This window comes from Heterocephalus glaber, unplaced genomic scaffold, assembly GCF_053883595.1.
Source record: "Heterocephalus glaber isolate CG9 unplaced genomic scaffold, H.glaber_assembly_v1.0 deba00001553, whole genome shotgun sequence".
NCBI lineage: Eukaryota > Metazoa > Chordata > Mammalia > Rodentia > Bathyergidae > Heterocephalus > Heterocephalus glaber.
In genome coordinates, this window is record NW_028258344.1 from 28,677,815 (window position 1) to 28,700,024 (window position 22,210).

Genomic DNA, 22,210 nt, shown 5'->3' on the forward strand with positions numbered 1-22,210 from the left:
GCCTTTGGTGAGGCAGGACATCATGGTGGTGAGGAGAATGGGCTGGAAAAAAGTAGCTCATCTCAAGGCAGAAAAGGCGTGTGGGGACAGGGACAGAAAGAGACACAGGAAGAGAGAGAGAGAGACTGAAGTTGTGCTAATAGGTTTCCTCCTTCTGCTTTTTTCCACCAAGGCCTCCACAATACTGGATGGTGTCATCCACATTCAGAGTGGGTCTCCCCACTCAGATTGCTGTCCCACATGCCAAATGTACCTAGAAATATCTTCACAGACACAATCAGATGTGTGCTTTACTAGTTTTGTAGGCGATTCTCAATCTAATTAAGTTGACATTCAAGAGTAATCATCACAAGAATTTTTTTTTTCAGTGCTGGTGATCAAACCTAGAGCCTTGCCCAGGCTAGGCAAGCATTCTACCACTAAGCTACACTCATAGATTGAAACTACCATTTTCAGATTTGTTGAGATTTCTTTGTAGTTCAGTACATGTTTAATTTTATTATGATAAATTTTACTATTCAGATTACATACATGTACATGCATAGATATGAGTGAATGGAGATATTAAAAATATTAATAGTAATGGCTTTCTCTAAGTGGTAAGATTGCAAGTAATTTTCATTTTTAACATTTCATCATGTATTTTCTTTCATTATTCCCACTCCTAGGGCCTTGGTCTAGACTTTCATTTTTCTCAGTTGGTTTACTGCAACTTTTCATATACCTCTTTTATACACTCACTTTTAATCTCTTTCCTCCAATGCAAATTCCACTTGGTTTCTAGACATAACTTTTGTCTACATTTTAAATTGTCATAGCTTGGAAAACAACGTAGCAGGTAGTATATTATATAGGTTTGCTTTCCTACTTACAATGCCATTCATTCCCAAAATCTCTCCTTAACCAAACAAAATTATTCAATTGTTTCCTTTTAGAACATTTACCCACTACCCACATCACTGTACAATTTGCTTAGATATCTGAGCTTTTCCAAGAACTCATTATGCTGCACAACTGTTTGCTCCATTGGATTATGGATGCTTCCAGGAAGGAGAATAGGCTTCATCTTTTTCTTCTTTGAACAGTGACTGACATACAGCAAGTATTTCCACAAATGTTTAATAAATCAACATGATGTGCATGGCCAGTGAGGGAACAATTTATACAAATGAGGACTGAAAAACACAGTGAATGTTTAAATAAATAAAAACTTATTATAGTAAAGAATACATTGCCAAGAATGATGGGATAGGTGTGCTTGAAGCAAGAGAATGTTGTGGGCTATTAACGGCAATGTGTCTTGTTCTGTGATAATTTTTTGAACATTCACTGTATTTTGTGAGCCCACGTCACTGACCAATCGATTATGGCCATTTCGGTCAAATAAAAACACTGCGGTGTGTATTCATCCACATTATTCATCAGATCTAGTATGTGCGACTTCTACCTCTTCTCCAAATTCAAAATGAAAGTAAACATTTCGTATTTATTCAGGTTATCAAGGGAACCACGACAGCACAACAGAAGAATGAAAGACTTCCAGAAATGGTTCAAAAAGTGGCAGGAACGATGAGATAAATGTGTTCCAACGACAAGAAGTAAGGGGGGGGCAATATATACGTATTTTATGGAGTAAATTAAAATTTAAACATTCACCGTACTGTGAAAATTTTAACATTCATCTTGTTTGATCACTCCTCATACATGTGTAAGAGTACTTAAAGGCAAGTAAAGCCAAAATACCGTGAAAACACTTTCAAAGGGAAGTTTCCACACAGCCCCGACGCACACCCTCCTCAACTCCTTCAAGCCAGGGTAAGGATGCGCTGTACGGCAAGCCCCAAGAGTCGCGCCGCAGATGACGCAAAAAGCCAAGAAGCCCTTCATTGAGCCATTCAGGCGTCCCGCTTTGCGACACCGGAAAGAGCGGGAAAGTACCCCCCCGTCGGTTGGAGGGAGAGTCTTCGCCCCGCCCCCGCGGGTGGACCGCAGCGCTCCGGGCAGGCGTGTGCCGGGCTGTCCCACCCAGCGCTGTGCGCCGGTTAACATCCCACTCCCTGTCGTAGGTACTATGGAGGCGGCAGTGGAGGGAGAAATAGAAAATGAGGACGGCGACAGCAGCTGCGGGGATGTGTGTTTCATGGACAAAGGCCTGCAGAGGTAAAGGGCGCTCCGCGACCAGGAGCTGGCGAAGACGACTCCTGCTTTCCTTTCTGCCTTGGCGATTCTCAGTGCTCTGCTTGAACTTGCTCCAGTACCCGGTTCTCCACCAGTCTCTAACTCCTGCCTTCTGCTGCGCCTGCTTTTCACGGTTATTACTTTGCTTGTACTTTAGTTGGGATTTTCTCCTATTTTCTCTTACCTTTCTTTTTCCCAGGAGAAAAGAAAGTGACAGTATAGCGTCTCTGGCAGCCGTGGAGGGAGCTCCCGGTACTTCTTAATTGGCTTGGCCTAGATTCTCTTTACCCCCGTTTTAACATATTCTGTACAAACCACTATACTACTTATATTTTTATACTTTTCGAAAGTGCATGTCTTATTTAGTTCACTTTTTCTTTCTCATTTTGCCCGAACTTGTAATTTTTCTCCTAAGTGTTGAAACTGAAATTTAGAGAATCTGAACAATTTTTCTGATTTCATGCAGCTGGTGAACAATTAAATTCAGATTCAAACCCATTTCTAATCTCACTGCATGGTTCTTTTCCATTATCCAACAATGTCTGCATAATATTAATTTCCAGGAGCAGCACTATATCAGAAAGTAAATGTCTTTCATTAAGATGATGTGTTAATAGCATAAGATCTAGCACTAAATGAGAGTTGAGTGACAAAAACTAGACATTTGGCAAATGCTTCTAACAGGAAGGACTTGCGAGTTTGACATTTACAATTGTTTTCTTATTGCTAGAATTAGATTTCTTGGAGTTTTATCATAGCTGCTATAGAACCAACCACAGATGCCTATGACCTTGCATGTCCTTGTTCCTGTCTTTACTTCCTATCCTGTACCTCTAAATTGTGTGCATTATAGTTTGTGTTCCTGGATCTACTAACTACAGGACAGGGTCCAGTTAATTCAGTAACTGAGTGAATGAAGAGATGAGTTTTATTCAGGGGAGGTATATTCCAACTTGGAATTGTGGAAGACAGGGACTTTGTCACTACAGACAGCAATACTTAGTGGTTTCCTTGAAAATCAACTACAATCTGTATTAAATTGCCATTATAGACCATAAAAAAAAATAAAAGGATATGAATTTTTTTACTTGGCATGGTGGCACACCTGTGATCCCAGCTCTCGGAGGCTGAGGCATGAGGATTGTCACAAGATCAAGGCCAGCCTGGACTCATAGTGAATTCAAGGACAGCCTGAACTACATAGCAAGATCCTGTATCCAGAAAAAAAAAGAAAAATTTGCAACTGGTAGAGCTCTGCAGGTTACTTAATTTCCATACACCAGTATCCTTATAATATCTGCTGCTTATACGTGTGAGAATTAAATTAGATAAGGAAATTGAGGCTTAAAATGGTTGCCATTTGCTCATGTAACTTCAAAAAAGAGCTAAGTACAGATTTGAACTGGAGTGTTAGAATTCCAGAGCCTTTACAGTCATTGACTGTTCAATACTACCATCACTTTTCTTTGCACAAAGAAGTTAGGATACCTGGGGTCACCCAGTTTCCTTAAATAGTCTCATGTTTGTGTAATCCAAAATACTGGTTTGTGTGGTGAGAAGCATTGGGTTTTATGAGACATTTCAAGGCAAAAATAAGAAGTGTTTCATTTTAAAAAGAAGAAAGTACATGTGTATTGTCTACATGCTATTTGGTTAATTTTAATTATTTGGCATGCTTTTAAAATCTTTTAATAATGCATATTTTCTTTTTTAGCATATCAGAATTATCTTTACATTCAGCCCTCCATGCCATCAACCTTCATTGCAATAACATCTCCAAGATTAAAGCAATTGATCATGTTTGGAATTTACGACATTTAGATCTGTCATCTAATCAAATAAGTCAAATTGAAGGGCTAAGCACACTGACAAAACTATGCACTTTAAATCTGTCCTGCAATTTGATTACAAGAATAGAAGGTTTGTGATTTTCATATAATACTTTACATGAAGAAGATACTTTATGTCTGTTTTTCCCCAAATAGAATGAATATTATCATAAACTTTTGGAAACTGACCATAAGACTCATTATACAAAGTTTTCTTTCAGAAAAGTAGCAAGTTTTTAAAAACTGTCTTTTTTTCAGAATAGCAATAAAATTTGTTTTACTGTTATTAGACTGAATTTGCTTTGAAACGTCTGAAATCATATTGAAATGCTGTTTTTCTCTAATTCTTTAAATCCTATAACAGCTATATTTTATCTTATTTCTAGGACTTGACACATTGGTTAATCTGAGTAGACTGAATTTGTCTTATAACCACATAAGTGATCTTAGTGGTGAGTATATATGCATATATTTTTAAATGCTGAATATTTCCAACATGCCATGGGTTAGCTCAGCATGTTAGAAACCTCCAAATAATAATCGAAGGTTTGATATAGGATCTCATCTAGAGAATGTGCTTCAGTCATGATTCTTTTTTGTTGCTGCCTAAACCACACCTAAGTTAAAAATAGAAAAAAAGACTTGAGTGGCCAATAGCAGAAAAAAGCTTGGATAAGAAGATCCCACTTTAGTGGAATAATTTTTAAATTTTAGATAGTATACAATTATATAGTAGAAATAATGCCAATAGAGCATTCTACAGTGATGAAAATGTTTTATGTTTGTGCTGTCGTATTGCAGCCAGTAACCAAATATGGTTTTGATCCCTTGAAGTGTGGCTAGTGCAACTTGGGGACTGATTTTTGTGTGGGGAAGGGAGCTATACTGGATTGAGCCCAGGGCTTTTACATTGAGCTGTATTCCCAGTCACCCATCCTTTTTTTCATATTTTATTTTTAAGTAAGGTCTCACTAAGTTCCCCTGCCTGGGCTTGAACTTGAAATCCTCCTGCCTTAGCCACTCAGAGTGCTGGGATTATAAGCCTGCACCACCACACAAGGCTTGAATCTTTAATTTTATTTAATTTTGTTTTAATTTAAATATAAGAAGCTAAACATGTAGCTAGTGGCTAATTTGTTGAACAGTGTAGGTATGCACTATTATAAAGAGTTACAAATTGAGGATCAAATAAAAGTTTTTCTATTTAGTAACTCTAAGAAGAGTTAAAAACTTATCTATTTCTTAATTAAAATAATGCAACTGATAAAAGTTTCATGAATATTCTTAGAATTCTCTTAGAACTAGCAAAATTCCACTAATTATCTTTATGATCTTTATCAATATTTGAACAATATTACTCTGTTGGCTTTTCTTCCTCACTAGAAAAACACTGCCCTATGCTATGTGCTTTGTGTACAAAAAATAGAAAGACCTAGTCTATCCCCTTATGCTGAAGTAGCAACTATATTTTAACTTTTTAAATCTTTTTGCCTCTATAAAGACAAAACTATGAGAATCTGTCTCTGATGCTGTTGTGTGATATTGAGCAAGGTATTTTACTCTTTGGATACAGTTTTCTTATCTGAAAACTGTGAATAATGGCTAAGATTGTTCATTCACTCAACAGATACTTCTTGCAGATCACTGTATAAAAATACTGTTCTTCAGTGATGAAAAAACTAACAATAATAAAAAGGTCTTAACGATAACAGGGCTTACATTATAGTTGGAGAAGAAAAACATACCATCATTCCCGTATTTCCACATTCCCATAAGTCAAAGATTTGAACACCTTGCCAAGAAGATACACAAAGGGTATATAAGCACATTTTAAAAAAATTGTTCAGCATCCTTAGTGATTAAGGAAAGAAAAATTAAAACCACAATGAGATAGCACTTCACATCTAGAATAGCTAAAATTTTAAAACTGATGAAGTGCTGGTAAGATTGTAGAACAACTAAAACTTACATACATTGCTAATAAAACTGAATATTGTACAGTCATTTTGGAAAAGAGTTTGGTAGTTTCATTTATCCAAGAGAGGAAATGTCCACACAAACATCTGTATATGATTATATGGCTTTATATGTGATCACGTCTACATGATTGTTCCTAATCTAAAAACTGGAATCAACCCATATATCCAGCAACTGGTGCTACAATTTGGATCTTAATTGGCTCCCTAAATCCCATAAGGTAAAGCCTTTTTGTTAGGCTGTGGCACTTTTGGGTGCTAGTAGAACCTTTCAGACATGGGACCCATTGGAGGAGGTTAGGTCAGTGGGGTGAGGGTACCCTTGAAAGGAATATTTGAACCCTAGCCCCTTTCTGTCTTTGCTTCCCAGTACCATAACAATAGACTTGCTCCACCACGTATTCCAACTATGATGTACCGTGCCACCACAGGCCCACAACAGGCCAAGAGACTAAGGACTGGAACCTCTGAAACTGATCCAGAATAAATCAGTTGATTATCTCAGGTATTTTTTCACAGTGATAGGAAGCTAACACAACTGATAAAGGGATAAAGTATGAAACATCCATATAATGGAATACTACGTGGAACTAAAAAGGAATGAACAGTGATGCCTGCAGAAACACAATCTAAATAGCTAAACAAAAGGAGCCAATGACAGGGCTGCTTTGTATGGTTTTGTTTATATGACATTTTAACAAAGGCAAAGTTACAGAGGCAAAAATCAGATTATTGTTTGCCAAGGACTGGAAATGAGAGAAGGCTGATTACATAGGAACATAAGAGGACCTTTGTTTGAGAGTGATGAAAATGTTCTTAATATTGCAGGTCTAGTGGTAGTTATTGTAGGACTATGTATTTGATGTACCAAACTCTACACCTAATAAGGGTGAGCTTTAGTGACTAAATATCAAACAGTCATGAGGTCTATGAAGAAAAGGTGCAACTCTGTAAGTTTTTATAGATCATTCTTAGAATATTACAATGTTTTATCTTCATAAATACTTCAATAAGTAACTTCTGTGTTAATAGCATACAAAGACAGTAAAGCAAGATCAAGTTTTTCATGTAAGAAAGAAGGCTAATATGCTGGAATGTAGCAAATGGGGTTATGTGCAAAGCAAAAGAAGTGGCAAGTAGGTTGAGGACAGGTCAGTATAGCTTTATAAGCAGGATAAGGAGTTTTAATCACATTTTATTCTAATGACTAGGAAGTCACTGGAAAGAATTACACAAGGATGTGACATAATTTGTGTTTTGTTTTGTAAAAGTGGGATTTGAACCCAGGTCCTTTGCAATTATTTGAGCTAATTCTCCAGTCCTTTTTTATTCTCTATTTTCAGACAGGGTCTTGTTAAGTTGCTGAGGCTGGACTCAAACTTATGATCCTCCTGCCTGACACCCCCCACACACACCCCAGAGTGCTGGGATTACAGATGAGCACCACTATGCCCAGCATAGTTTATGTTTCTAAAGATCATGGCTGTTGAGTAAAAAGTATATTTTAGGTGGATAGGAGAGGAAACACAGGAAAGCAAAATCAAAGATAGTTACAAGTTTTCTCTAGATTTACAGGTGATTGATGGTACTGTTGATTGATATAAAAAAGATTGAGAGAGGAGCAAGTTTAGAGACAGGGGATGTGAAATAAAGATCCTATCTTAAGTTTGAAAATACTATTGAATGTACATATATATATATGCATATAATCTGCAGTTAGAGTGAGGTGAGTTAAGAGGTCATGGTTAGAATTATAGATTTGGCAGTTAAACAACACAGAATGGTGTTTGTGGTCATGAAACTATGAAGAGTTTGTAAAAAGGGGACCTATGAATGAGCCATGGGATACTCTGAAATTGAAACATAACCATAAACCTGAAACATAAAAGGAAGATCTAGTAACATGAAACAGGGACTTATAAATGAGGTGGTTATGTGTTCTGTACCATGTACCAACTCCACACTAGGAATGTAAACATGTGCAAAATTAAAAGGAAAGAGATCAAGAGATAGAGGAAGGAGGGAAGGGAAAGGGGTTGAAAAAGAAATTACTGTACAGTATGTACATGTACCAACTTCCCACACAAATGTAAACGTGCACTACACCCATACTAATAAAATAATATTCAACATTTAACTTTACTGATACAAGGTTTATTAGATATATCCACTCAGAGTAAAGTCTTATGAATACTACTACTCCTTTGCCTCAAAAGGAATTTTTCTTTCCTATTACAGGGTTGATGCCCCTTCATGGACTTAAGTACAAACTTAGATATATTGACCTCCATAGTAATTGTATAGACAGTATCCGTCACTTACTTCAGTGTATGGTAGGATTGCACTTCTTGACCAGTCTTATTTTGGAGAAGGATGGAGAAGGTAATCCTGTCTGTCATGCACCAGGTATGAACAATTAATTGAAATATAAGTAAACCTTCTGAAGATCTGCTTGGGTATAAGTTGGCTACAGAAATTGCATTCTGTCATTCATATGCAACTATGAGAAGGCTTTTTTGTAGCATTTCAGTCTGTTATTTCACAGAAAGTTTATTTTTATTTCCTGGCAATCAAGAACCTCAAGTTTCTATAGTTTGAGTTTTTGGTTTTCAGGTTTTCACTTTCATTTTTAAATTAGGTACTTCTTTCAATTCAGTCCCTTCTCCAGCAACTTTATTGGTCATTATTAGAAAGTTTCAGAAATTACAGTTGGGCAAAATTGAAATTCTTCTGTTAGGTTGGACACCAAATTAATGTTAATTTATGAGGCTTCTCATATTTAATTGTCCTTAGGGAAAGTAAATAATTTTGAGTACTTGATAGGTCATATAAATCTTAATTAGTTAATATGTAATTAAAGAAAGGAGGATGCTAAAGCCTCACTTGGGAAATTCTGGTACTTTGAACATATCTGTATCATTCTGATTTATATTTATGTTATTTATGTTTATACGTTTATTTAAAATAAACAAAAGACATGTTCAGCTATCTTCCCAGGATGAACTGCTGCTGGTTTCATGCATTCTTGCTCTAAAGTAATTTTTCAGCGCAGAGATGATTTTAATTTTCAGATCTTCATCAGGATTATTGCATTTGGAAGGGTGAGGGAGTGTTTCTTTTGTTTTTAATGATTACATACTGAAAAAGTTGAATAAGTAGTGTTTATGACAAGTTGATTAGTTGCTTTCTCAGACTAATTTTATCATTTGGGTAATATATGCAATAATATAGTTTACTTTAGAAATAACTAGCCTTTTTTGGTAATCTTTAAATTTTCATTTTGAATGATTTCTTTCCAAGGATACAGAGAAATTATTCTCCAAACTTTGCCACAGCTTAGAATTCTAGATTGCAAGAACATATTTGGTGAACCAGTAAATTTGGCAGATGTAAATTCATCACACCTTCAGTGCTTAGAAGGCCTTTTGGATAATTTAGCTTCTTCTGATTCTCCCCTAAATATAAGTGAAGATGAGGTATAGTATTGGAGTTTTTTCTGATATAAAAAATATTTTCAAATTTTAATAAATGTAAATTTTAAAAGATCTTTGCTTTTCTTTTGTCATAGATCATTGATAGTGTACCATTGGTGACACCACCCATCAAAGAGTTACCCTCCTTGGAGCAGTTTCGAAGTACACCACCAGATGCTGTTTTGACATCATTTTTATCTGTATGTCCACCTTCTGAGCCAGAGAAAATTAAGCATGAAAGCGATTTTCAGAATGAGATGAAACTTCAGAAATTAGATGATCAAATTTTACAGCTTCTCAATGAAGTAACTTCATTCTGTTTTTCTAAAACCCAATATATATTTAGTAAGAAAAAGTAGTTAAAATATAAAGTAAAAATTATGTACAAGCAGACCAAGCAGAAATAATCTATATTGAAGGTATCAAGGCATGTATTTTTGTTTCGTTTTACAGAAATAGGATTCTGTGCAGCAGTAGTAGTAAGGAAGGGGTCAAAAGGTAGCACACATTTTTCACTCATTTTCCCTGTTACTTCACATCTTTGTTATGTAATATCTTTCTTTTGTTCTGCAATACTTCACATTGCTTTTGTCTACTCACCTTTTATGTAAGCCTTAATAATCTCCACAAAGGATACCTGTGTTACTTTGGCCTACAATCTCTTCAGTAACTGATGGATCAAAACTGCTTCTAGAATTTACAGCAGGATGCCAAATTCATTTACATAGTTCCTGTTTCAACTTGAAATTCCATCCCAACATGACATCACCTAATTAATCCCTACTTTCCTGAGCTGTTAATCACTTTTTATACATGCTACTTGTTCTCTGGTTTTTAAAATCTTGAATCACAGCTCATAGAATTTATTGCTCTTCAAGCCCTTGATGCAGCATTCTTGCACTGATACATAGTGAATTTTTCCCCCTTTGGATGCAACACTTCCATAGATACAGTGGGTTATTTTGTTTGCCTTCTGCCTGTCCTATATTAGCCAGAGAGACTATTAGTTTAGTATCAAGTTGAATTAGAATTTGTAACAATCCTAGTTCAATCCCTGGTACTAAAAAAATAAGAATTTGTAACAAAATTTTGATGCTCATATTTTTTTTCTCAAAATGAGGAGGTGGAAGGAGTAGAAAATGCTTATGCATTGGCTCTGGTTCAGTGGATTTTTAGTAATCCAAAACTATTATCATATATATGACACTAACAATACTAGATAGAAAGTCTGCCTTTGTCAATTGAGAGTGAATAAGATGTTGAGGATTCTGTGTTAGAAATACCTAGAGGTTTTAGGCTGAGCCACATAGGTGGATAGTAATGGAACTGGGAGAGGAATGCTGGATTACCATTCTTTGACATTACTGATACTGTATGAAACTTTTTAGACTCTTTCATTTCTTCAGGTTTCATCTTTCATTTAACTCTTCTACTACTATCAGAATTTACATTTGAGCTTCATAACTTTAAAATGAAGTAAACTTTAGCATCTCTTAAAGGATATTCTTATTTCATTCTCATGACAAGCCAATGAAGTAAATAGTGAATAATATACTGTTGTCCTTATTATATAGAAAAGAAATTCAGGACTTTCAACAAGACATTACCTAGGAGTACTTTATTGTATCAGTAAGACAAACGAGTTCAAACCCAAATCTGACACCCAGTTGTATTTTTTCCACTCATACTTCTTAATAAATTATCCTTGATAACCAAGAACACCAGTTTAACTATCTGGGAAAAAGTGATTCACTGCTATGCATATTAAAAATGTCTAAACAAATAGCCTCTTGTTTATTGCCTTGGTTAAAAAAAAAGTAAATGTGCTATTTGAAACACAAGTGATTTTATTTCAAAAGTAGTCATTATAGGGCTGAGGATTTAGCTCAGTGGTGCTGCCACCTGCCTCCCAAGCAAAAGGTTCTGAGTTCAATCCCTGGTACCAAAAAAAAAAGGTCATTATAAATTTATTGTGCTGTACTATAATAAGAATATTTCTTTTTCTTAACCATAGGACTTAAAATCATAACTGTGCCACTAATTTATGGAATTCTACGTCTGAAGGACTGTTTTGCTTTTATTTCTTCCCCCAATATTTTATTTTAAACATTTTCACCCATAGAGCAAGTTTGAGTTTCTTAGTAAACACCAACTGGATACTTCTTAACATTTTACTACACTAATTTCATGATATAGATCTTATCAATCTACCGTATTTATCACTGTCTTATGTTACATTTCAGAGTAAAATCAAACATCAGTATAGTTCTCAAATAATTAAGCATTAACTAGAGTTAATTATTCTTTGAGTTTTCTTTTTATTTAAAATACAGGTGTATTTCATGAATTGTCCATACATATACCCATTACCCAAACTATGAAGATGAACATTATTATCATAGAAAGTTCTCTTCTGTTCCCTCCCACAGCCAATTCTCCCCTGCCATTTCAGAGGAAAATCATTTGCCTGATTATTTTCCTGCCATAGATAATTAATATTTGTTGTAGAGCAGTGGTGTTGAACCCATGGCACATGTGGTGAGTGGGGCTGTTTGTATCACTGAAAGCTCTAAAAGGTTCACCATCCCTGCTCTAGAGCCTAATAAAACAGAATTATATAATGTGTTCTTTCTTGTAAGGCTTTCATGCAGCATGATCTTGTTTATATTAACCCATATGTGTATGAGTAGCTTTTTATTTGTGTATAGTATTCCTTGTATGAATATATCATTATCCTGTTGATGTAATAACCATTAGGTTATTTTAGGTTTGTAATTAAGCTGCATGAACATTGCTATACAAGTGTCTTTGTGAACATGTCTTCTTTTCTCTCTGGTTAACACCTAGAAATGAAATTTCTCAGGTATAGGGGAGGTGTATGTTTAGTTTTATATAAAACTACCAAAGGTTTTTTCCAAAGTGGTGTCCCATTTTACTTCCACTAATAATATGTGACTGCCTTGTTTATGTCCTCACCAGTATTTGGTATTTGCTTTGATTTTACTTTTAGCCATTCTGCTGAATGTATACTGCTGTTCATTTTCATTTTAATTTGCAATTCCAGAAATGAATAAAGCTATTGAGCACTTTTTTCTCATGCTCATTAAATATTCATGTATTTTTTTAAAGTGTCTCTAAAACTTTTGTCTATTTTTATTGGATTATTTATTACCAGATTGTAGAAATGTGTTAATATATCCTGGATACCAGTATTTTGTCAAATACATCTTGTGGGAATATTTTCTTCCAGTCTGTTGGGCACATGTTTTATGTCATTAATGGTATTTTTTAAGCAGCAGTTTTTAATTTTGATATTCTTAATTTCATGTTTTCTTTTATGTTTATTGCTTTGTGAGTTTAAAAACTTTCATGTATCCTCAAGTAACAAAGATATTCTGTTACATTATTTTGTAAAAGTTTTACGGTTTGTTTTTTTTTTTTGGTTTTTTTTGTTTTGGTTTTCTTTGTTTTTTTGGTACCGGGGATTAAACTTGTCTCCTTGCGCTTGCACAGCAGGCGGCGAAACCACTGAGCTAAAACCCTGGCCCAAGTTTTACGTTTTTATCTTTTGTATTTAGGTCTGTCTATATGGTAGGGATTAAAGTTCATTCTCTTTTTCCATATGTGTATTCAGTTATTGCAGCACCATTTTTTGACAGGCTTTGGTGTCTTTATTTGAATATGTCAAATAACTTTACAAATTGTAAGATCTAGCTTTAGGCTCTTTTTTATTTATCAGCTTTTGAAATTGTATTTTAATTTCTGTAGACTGTAATGAAAATCTCTTTCATTACTTATTCCCTCTATCTACACCCTCATCCCCACAACCCCAATCAGTTTACCTATGAGTTTTGTTGATCATTTCAGAGAACTTTTCGCTTTAACTTTGTCTGTTGTTTTCTATATTGTTGATTTCTGTTTTTTATTGTATTTATTTTGAATTTAATTTGTTCTTTTTCTAGTTTATTGATAAGCCCTTAAGTCATTTCATTTTAGACCTATCTTCTAGTCATTTAAAGCAATATATTTTCCTCTGAGTATTCCATTAGCTGCAATCTACAAATTTTGAGGTTTTGCTTTCATTATTACTTAGAAATGTTTTCTAATTTTTCTTACAATTTTTCCTTGATCCAAGGATTATTTAGAAATATTTTTCATTAATTTTCACATATTTCTGCTTCTATCAATATGTTATTGGTATTTTATTTTGTTCAGAGAACATATCTGAATTTCAGTCTTTTTAATGTATTGAAACTTATTTAATATCCCAGCATATGATCTATGTGGGTATTCTTTGTGGTCTTATAAATAATATCTGTTCCATAGTTGTTAAGTCAGGATATTTGACAGTATTTTCCGGTAATCCATATCCTTAGTAATTTTCTATCTGGTTCTGTCAGTTGCTGATTCTTATTTTTTGGTTGTGGGGCTTTTATTTTTTCTTATTTCATCTAGTTTTATGAATTGATACATGAGTGATATTAAAATATCTAATTATGATTGTGGATCTGTCAGTTTCTCCCTCTAATTCTTTGAGCATTTGCTTCTTAGGCTTTGAATCTTTTATTAGACATGTACACATTTATGACTTCTTTGTCTTTTTTGATGAATTGACCCTTGAAGCACATTTTTGTTGGGTATAGAATTATAGATTGATAATTTTTTCTCTTTTATTACTATCTCCTGACCTTCATAGTTTTGAGTGCTAAGTCAATACTGTTTCAAAGCCTTAATTTCTTGGATGTAGTGGTATCATTTTTCTTTGGCTGTTTTCAAGACTTCATCTTCATTTTTGTTTTTTAGCAGTTTATTTTTAGCAATTTGGCTACATGTACCTTAAGGATAATGTTTTTCTTCCTATTTATCTTGCTTGCAGTTTGAGATTCTTGAATATATAAATAATTTATGTTCTTACCCAATTTGGAGAATTTGGATATATTTTCTTCAGATATGTTTTCTGCCTCATTCTATTTTTTTTTAAGATTCCTCTTTGACTTTTTGATATGGCCTCATCATTTCCCAAGGCTTTTTACATTTTATCAGCATTTGTCTTTATTCTTTATACTGAATAATTTCAACTCCAAGTTCTCTTTTGCCTCATTCTGATGGTACTCATCCCAGGGAATTTTTACTTCAGACATTGTATTTTTTAATTGTATCATTTTCATTTCTTTTATTTCTGTGTCTGAGCTGATTTATCATTTGTGACAGACATATTTTCTTATTATCTCATTGAAAATAGCTATGATTGGGCGAGGGATTTAGCTCAGTGGCACCACACCTGCCTCGCAAGCACAAGGTCCTGATTTCAATTCCCAGTACCAAAAAAAGAGAAAGAAAATAGCTTGAATCACTATTTTAAAGTTATTGTCTCCTAATTCAAACATTTGGGTCATCTCAGATTCAGTCTGCAATGCTTGCCTTTCCTCTTCAGGACAAGTCAGTTGTTTTTATGGTGAGTAATTTTAGATTGTATGCTGGACATTGTGAATGTTATGTTGTGGTGACTCCAGGTTCGGTTATAATCCTTCAAAGACTGACAGTTTTGTTTTTAGCAAGCATTTAATTTGATTTGCCTTAAACTACAATCTTTTCTCTTAAGCAGAAGTTCAAATTTCATTTTACTGCTTGTGTCTATTAGTGGGCTATTTGTAGTCTTTCCCATGCTGCACTTTTGTTCTTCATGCCCAGAAGTCTGTATTTGCTACTGGAGATCATTAGACTCCCTCCATGGTACTGATTGTGATGCAGGGAGACTGAGAGGCTAAAACCCTTAGAACAGAATCACCCCATTCTCGTGCATTTTTCCAAGTGTCAGCTTCTATCTAGAGAAATCCTCCTTTTGTTCACTTTCCAAGGGCTTCAGATGGTTTTTGTTTAGGTTTTTTGTTTTTGTTTCATTTGTATTTTCCTAGAGTTTGTAATTATTATCCATAGGAGAATCAAACTGGTATAAGCTTACTTGTCCATGCAAGAAATGAATTCTTTAATTTTTAACATAAGTAGTTTATTAACCCTGAATCTTACAAAAAGTCTTAATATTTACAAAAAATTTCAAGTTTTAATTTTTATGCTGAACTTTACTTTTAACAAAGTTTGTCTTATTTTTTTACTCTAGACTTCTAATTCTTTAATAGATAATGTTCCTGAGAAAGACCTCAGACCAAAAAGAAACACAGATATAACTTCTGAAAGCGACTATGGAAACAGAAAAGAATGCAACAGAAAAGTTCCTAGAAGATCAAAAATTCCATATTATGCCAGAACTATTCAAAGTATTAAGCACCACAATAAAAACAGCAGTGCTTTTGGAAGGTACTTGTTTTGGTTTTAGAATTCAAATAAACAGCTAGGTTCAATCCAGGTTCAAACAGAATAAACTCAAACAAAATAAACAGCCAGGTTTAATCACACACACCTATAATCCTATCAGCTCCAGAGACTGAAGCAGGAGATCTAAAGTTTGAGTCTGGCCTGGGCAACTTAGTGAGACCCTGTCAGAGAATTGCAAAAAAGGGCTGGGGATATAGCTCACTGTAAAGGCCTTGGATTCAATTCATAGTACAGAAAAGAAAGGAGAGGAGAAAGAAGGGAGTTCCAAGTAAAGGAATGCACAGGAGTTTATTTGGATTCTTCTTTAAACTGTCTCATTGTGATAAACGTACCATTTTACTAACATCAGAGATACTCCTTTTTGGGTTTGTCAGCTCTGATTTTATTCTGCATCCATGGTTTCAGCCGGTTGCTAATCAAAAGTATTTGAAAAGAAAGTTATATTGTTACATAAGGCCTACAATGGTTGCTCTATACTGAACATGTACAGACTTTTCTATCTTGTCATTGGTCTCTGAATAATAACATGTTATAACTATTTACATAGCATTTATGTTGTACTGAGTATTGTAAGTTATTTACAAATTATTTAAAGTATACTTAAGGAAGTGTTTAGGTTATAGATGACTATTATACCATGTTGTATGAGGGTCTTGAGCATCCGTGGAGTTTATATCTGAGGTATCCTGAAACCAATTTCTGCAGAAGCGAAGGGATGACTGTGCACTTACAAAGGATCACTTTCTCTGTCACTACCAAAAATGAGAAATTAATGTATAAAATGCATTCTTTTACTGTGAGAAATAAGATTGATACACTTAAGTTTACATGACTAGGCTTTTCTCTCTCTTTCGGCTGATTTAGATGGGAAACCAAGCCCTTGTTAGACTGCACTTACTAAGCTTAGAACAAAAACTGAATAAGATGATTGTGTTTAATGACATCAGGGTAAGGGAGACTGATGTCTGTACTTTCACAATTGAGATCATCATGATAGTTTTTCAGAAATTATTGTACTCTGGGATGGGTACAATCAACTTTTTACCTGTGTAATTCTCCTTCTTGAAAGTGTATTGTTATTTTATTATTATTATTATTATTTTTTGTGTGTATTGTTATTTTAACTTTTCCATAGCTATCCAATCATATTGTTATTTACACAATCATTCAGTTCAATTATAGTGAAGATATATCCTGAAATTTCTTCAGTCCCTGGCTAGTGATGTAATCTATTTTCTCTGTTACGTGTTAATTTTAAACTTTAAGCTTCCAAAGGGCGATTACTGTATTTACCATTTTTGCAATTCTTGTGTGTCATCTTACCATATTCCCAAGTACCAACAATATTTTTTTGAAATTCTGATATATCCAAGAAGTCTATACCATCTGAATGTATTCAGCATTTCCACTTATAGATTCATTTTAAAAATGTGAGGCACTAGTTATCAATCAACATAGCACATCCATTATAAAATTAATGACTTTTTTTTTTGAGACAGGATCTCACTACGTAGTTCAGGTTGGCCATGAACTCACTGTGTAGCCCAGGCTGGCCTCAAACTCATGGCAATCCTCCTGCCCTCAGCCTCCCATGTGCTTGGGATGACAAGCATAAGCCACCACACCTGGCAAAAGAATTCATGACATTTTTTTCAAGTTAATATTCTATTTAATATCCTTTTTCTAAAAAGCCATTTACAAAATGAGTAAAAATTTTACTACTAGAGAACAGTATAAACAGTGTACTTTTCTTTGGGTTATTTTTTGTGTTTTATTCTTTGCAGTTGTAACCGTAAAATGAAACAACCTTACTTTAAGGACTTATACATAAGCTCATCCTTAGCAAACTGTAATGTATTACAAGAATCAGAAGACCAAAAGACTGAATTAATTAAAGTAGACAAAAGTGGCTCAGAAGACAACACTTACAGGGTATGATTTTAAGAGATTTTTAAAAAATTAGTGTGAATAATCTTAGTTTTAAGTTCAGAGTCTCAAAATTTAGGCATGCTTTTATGAGCAAAAAATATCGTGAGTAATTTAAATGGATTGATGAAAATAGGTTATTTTTCTCTTCTTGATTTCCAGGTTTTGTATTATACAACTTTTTTGTAATTTTTAAAGGAATAGAAATGACACATTTAAGATCAAGAAGTCATTTGCTACACATTTATGGAGGGAGAAACAGCGCTTGTTTCCAATTCATGCTGGGTGTGGTAGCATGGGCCTATAATTCCAGCACTCAGGAAGCTGAGGAAACAGGATCGCCATGGGCTCAAGGCCAGCATGGGCTACATAGTGAGTTCAAGGCCAGCCTGAGCTACATAGCAATACCTTGTCTCAAAAAACCAAAATAATAAATAAAGTTTCCAATTCTTATTTCTTAAAGTAATGGTTCCTAGCTTTTTTGGCTGTCAGGAAATCTACAGGTTTTCTCAAAAAAATCTACTTTTAGGCATACTGAAAAGAATTGTATATAATTTCAAAGTTTTACTGGACTGACCTGAAACCCAATTTTGGACAAAAATTAAGAGGTGTTCAGAAATTTTTAAATTACTCAATATTTGCTTGAACAATTCTCATGTTGTTGAGAATTTTTAGTACATGTTGTATTAACTTGCTCTTTACTTGTTGGAGTACTGGTTGTTCTATTGATTGTACTGTGCACTTTTCTTTCCAGTAACAGTTGCCTTGCACCTTTGGTACTACTGGTTTTCTTACTATTTTCCTCTTATTCTCAACTATAGGGACTAAGTATTGAGAAAAATAACTACTATCATTATGACAATAATAATAGAAGTTAGCATTTCTTGTATGGATATTATGTGCCAGACACTGTTCTCCACTATTCTATACTTTTTACTTCTATTAATTTTTTAAATTCTCACCAGAGCTCTTTGAAACAAATATTATTATTTCCATATACAACTAAAAACGTGGAGATAATAAGTTAGGTAACTTTTCCAAGTTCACTTAATATTTTTTTTCAGTCTCTAGTTGAACAGCTGGACCAAGAGAGAGAAATGAGGTGGAAAGCTGAAGAAGCTGAAAAGAACCTTATGGATTACATTGATGAGCTGCGTAAACAAGCAAGTGAAAAAAAGGATGTTCATAGCCTGGCTCTTCTTACCACAGATAGGTAGGTAAGGTGAAAGCATACACAATAAACTTAAATTTATCTCATAGTAGCTATAGTGTGATAAAAATATGATGTTTATTTGATTGGGAGATTACAGTGCTTTGTTAACTTGTTACAAGAGAAATAGGTACATTTATTTTATCCCTTAAGCTGAGAAGTATCAGATAGTAAGTATTACAAGTAGAGAACAATGAGACTAAACAGGGGTTGTCTAACTTTCCATAATGTGCAACTTCTGGCAATACTTTTTAGGCTTTGTAGATCCTTTTGATCTCTTGTCACATACTCATCTTTTGCAATGGCCTTTGATACCAGATTGCTCAGGTTTCTTAATTCTGTTCTTGTTTTTCCTTCATTCTATCTCCTATATCTTTTTTTTTATTCCATTCTTTAAGTCCTTATTCTATTCTGTAAATTACTATAATTTTTTTGTTTCTAAAATTATTTCTGAAGTTATGCCATTTTCAAATTATTATAGGATTTTCCCATGGAGTTCTTGTTGGTTTTTGTTTCTTATCCTTGAAGGAACACTAGATATCTAGATTTGGTACTTTGCACAGATAAGGACTGGAAGTTGCTGGTGGTTCCTTTTCTTGTCTATACAGTGGATAATTCCCATTGTAAGATCTCATTTGAATAGAAAGTTGATATATACAGCTCTCAGCCTAACTCCATTTATTTTATGCATTTACTAGTAAAGTTTGGTACTGATACGGTATTTTCTGCCCCTTACCCATTTCTCATATCTGTTATACCCATGTTATATAAGGAAAATTACAATACCTAACATGTACCCTATGAGATCCTCTGTAATTATGCAAGTTGTGATACATAATGCTATCACTAGTCCTGCCTCCATCACCCACCTTCCTTCCTATATTAATCAGATTTCCTGTTGCTAGGACAGAATACATAGCATCACAATTTAAAGAAGAGGTTTATTTTGGCTCATGGTATCAGAGAGTTCAGTCCATGATCCGCAGGTTCCAAGTAGAAATGGCATGGTGCAAGGGCCTAGCAGAGGAAAGCTACCAAACCCATGGCAATCAGGAAGCAGAAAAAGAAAGAAGGGCCATAGATGTACCATCCAAAAGCATATCTCCAGTGATCCACCTGCTCCAACCAGCCCCTACCTCCTAACAACACATCAGTTGTGGACTCAAGGATTAATCCACTGATGAATTTAATGCCCTGTAATCCAACCATCTCCTGAAAGCTCCACTCTGAAAACATGAGACTTTTAGGGGACATTAAAGATCTAAATCATAATACTACTTTATTTGTATTTGGGGAATTGCTATCTGAATTAATGAAAGAAAATAATGGACAGGGATGAAAACAGGATGGATAAATTGGTGGTGCTGTGATTGCCTCAGAAAAACAGCACTTGCTTGCAGTAGGTGCACAACCAGTATGTTATAACTAATTTATGGAGGCCTGTGACAGAGACATGGAAAGATAATGGCAGAAAGAGGGAAGATTTGTCTTTTTTTCAGAATGAAGCAAAGTTTGTTTCAGAGTTATTTTTGTTTAAGTTTAGTTGTGTGTGCTTTCTAATTGAAATTCCTCCCAGATTTTGGCCTTATGTTATCTTTTTTTTTAGCTATGTAGGAATGAATTTTTCCTTTATTCCACTTTGTAGGTATTATTTAATGGAATATTAGAAGAAGCTGTGTCTGAGGCTCCTCATCAGATTCGGTTTTATTTTAAAGGATTATGTCATACTTTATTTTCTTTATAAATACCTGTCTGTCTTACCCATATTTCCTTGAAAATATTTATTGTTCTCTTAAAAAATCAACCTTAATCTTTTCTGACTATTTTTATTTAAACTCATATTTGTTTGTGATGGTACCTTCATCAATCTTACTATTCCCATATATGGCTTGGTAGGGACTGCATCATTTGTACCTAATATAGGATCTAGCATTTAAGTGCCATACTATATGTTGGCTTAAATGAATTTTATCTAATACGGTATCCATTGTCCAGATCTCTCTGATGAACAGATTTGTTCATAAGTGACTCGAATCTTCACTTTGTTGTAAGCATTAACACCAAGTACAGTTTTTATCATTTTTATATGTGTGATGTATTTAACGCCATATATAATTTCTGCTTTAGACTACAGGAGGTTATTTTTAAGGAGAGAAATTCTAAGGCACAACTTGAAGTTATGGTTCACAAACTTCAAACTGAAATTAAAAAACTAACTATTGAATTAATGAAAGCAAGAGATCAACAGGAGGGTCATATTAGACACTTAAGAACCCTGGAAAAAGCATTAGAAAAAATGGAGAGACAAAAAGGGCCGCAGCAAGCAGCACAGGTATTTTTCTCTTTTAATGTATCTCTGATGTGGGTTAACACAAATTCATAGCTTCTATCCTGAAACAAATTAATATTGTATAGTAAGCCTGAAAGGTATTAGACTATTGGCAAAAAAATTAAATTATGTAACAGTTGTGTAACCTGTTGAATTATGTCTAAATTAAGGCTACCAGTGCTTACACAAAGCAATTCTAAGAGTTGGTGGAAATATTGCAGATAATTAAGCTTATATTTTGAGAGCTAGTTTTTTGAAAGTACTTGGAATGCTTGAAATAACTTTCTTTTTCATGCTGAGTGGAAATTCCCATCAAAATTGGTGATGCACCTGAGCAGTAACTAATCCCAATACATGCAGTATTTCAATGGCTACATTTTTTTGTAACCATAGCATTGTTGATTTAATTTTGAAAATCAACATAATCACTAGGCCCTGTAATTTATAAAGCACAATTTTTATGATAACTGACATTAAAATAGAATCTGGGAAATTATTATCTAAGTACTATAACTATGTATACTTTACCCAGATGAGACTTCTCCAAGAGGTGGAACTCAAAGCTGCAGCTGCTGAAAGAGAAATAAACTTACTTCGAACTTCTCTTCACCAAGAAAAGCAGCAAGTACAACAACTTCATGAATTGCTGGCATTGAAAGAACAGGAGCGCAGGTAAATAAAAAATATATTAGAAAAAACACTGACATTTAAAAATAGAGGTACAGGAGGCTTCCAGGTAGGCGTGCAGCAGCTCCCAGCCCAGAGAAGACTTCCGGGTTGGTGTGCCTTGGCTCCCAGCCCAGAGGAGACTTCCGGGTTGGCATGCCACAGCTCCCAGCCCAGAGGAGGCTTCTGGGTCGGCGCGCCACGGTTCCCAGCATAGAGGAGGCTTCCAGGTAGGCATGCTGCAGTTCCCTGCCCAGAGGAGACTTCCAGGTTGGCATGCCAAGGCTCCC

At 34.6% G+C, this 22,210-nt stretch overlaps 1 protein-coding gene across 1 annotated transcript in view; it reads left to right on the forward strand.

The window, feature by feature from the left end:
• The first annotated feature begins 1,938 nt into the window (after positions 1-1,938).
• Lrrcc1 (leucine rich repeat and coiled-coil centrosomal protein 1) overlaps positions 1,939-22,210 on the forward strand; it is a 36,072-nt gene continuing 15,800 nt past the window's right edge. The window contains 11 exon segments of the mRNA XM_087190541.1: positions 1,939-2,160; positions 3,893-4,098; positions 4,394-4,459; positions 8,222-8,389; positions 9,284-9,459; positions 9,552-9,761; positions 15,575-15,771; positions 17,574-17,721; positions 18,780-18,928; positions 21,053-21,257; positions 21,787-21,926. Of these exon segments, the coding sequence (XP_087046667.1) occupies positions 2,072-2,160; positions 3,893-4,098; positions 4,394-4,459; positions 8,222-8,389; positions 9,284-9,459; positions 9,552-9,761; positions 15,575-15,771; positions 17,574-17,721; positions 18,780-18,928; positions 21,053-21,257; positions 21,787-21,926 (1,754 nt within the window). The 5' untranslated portion in view covers positions 1,939-2,071.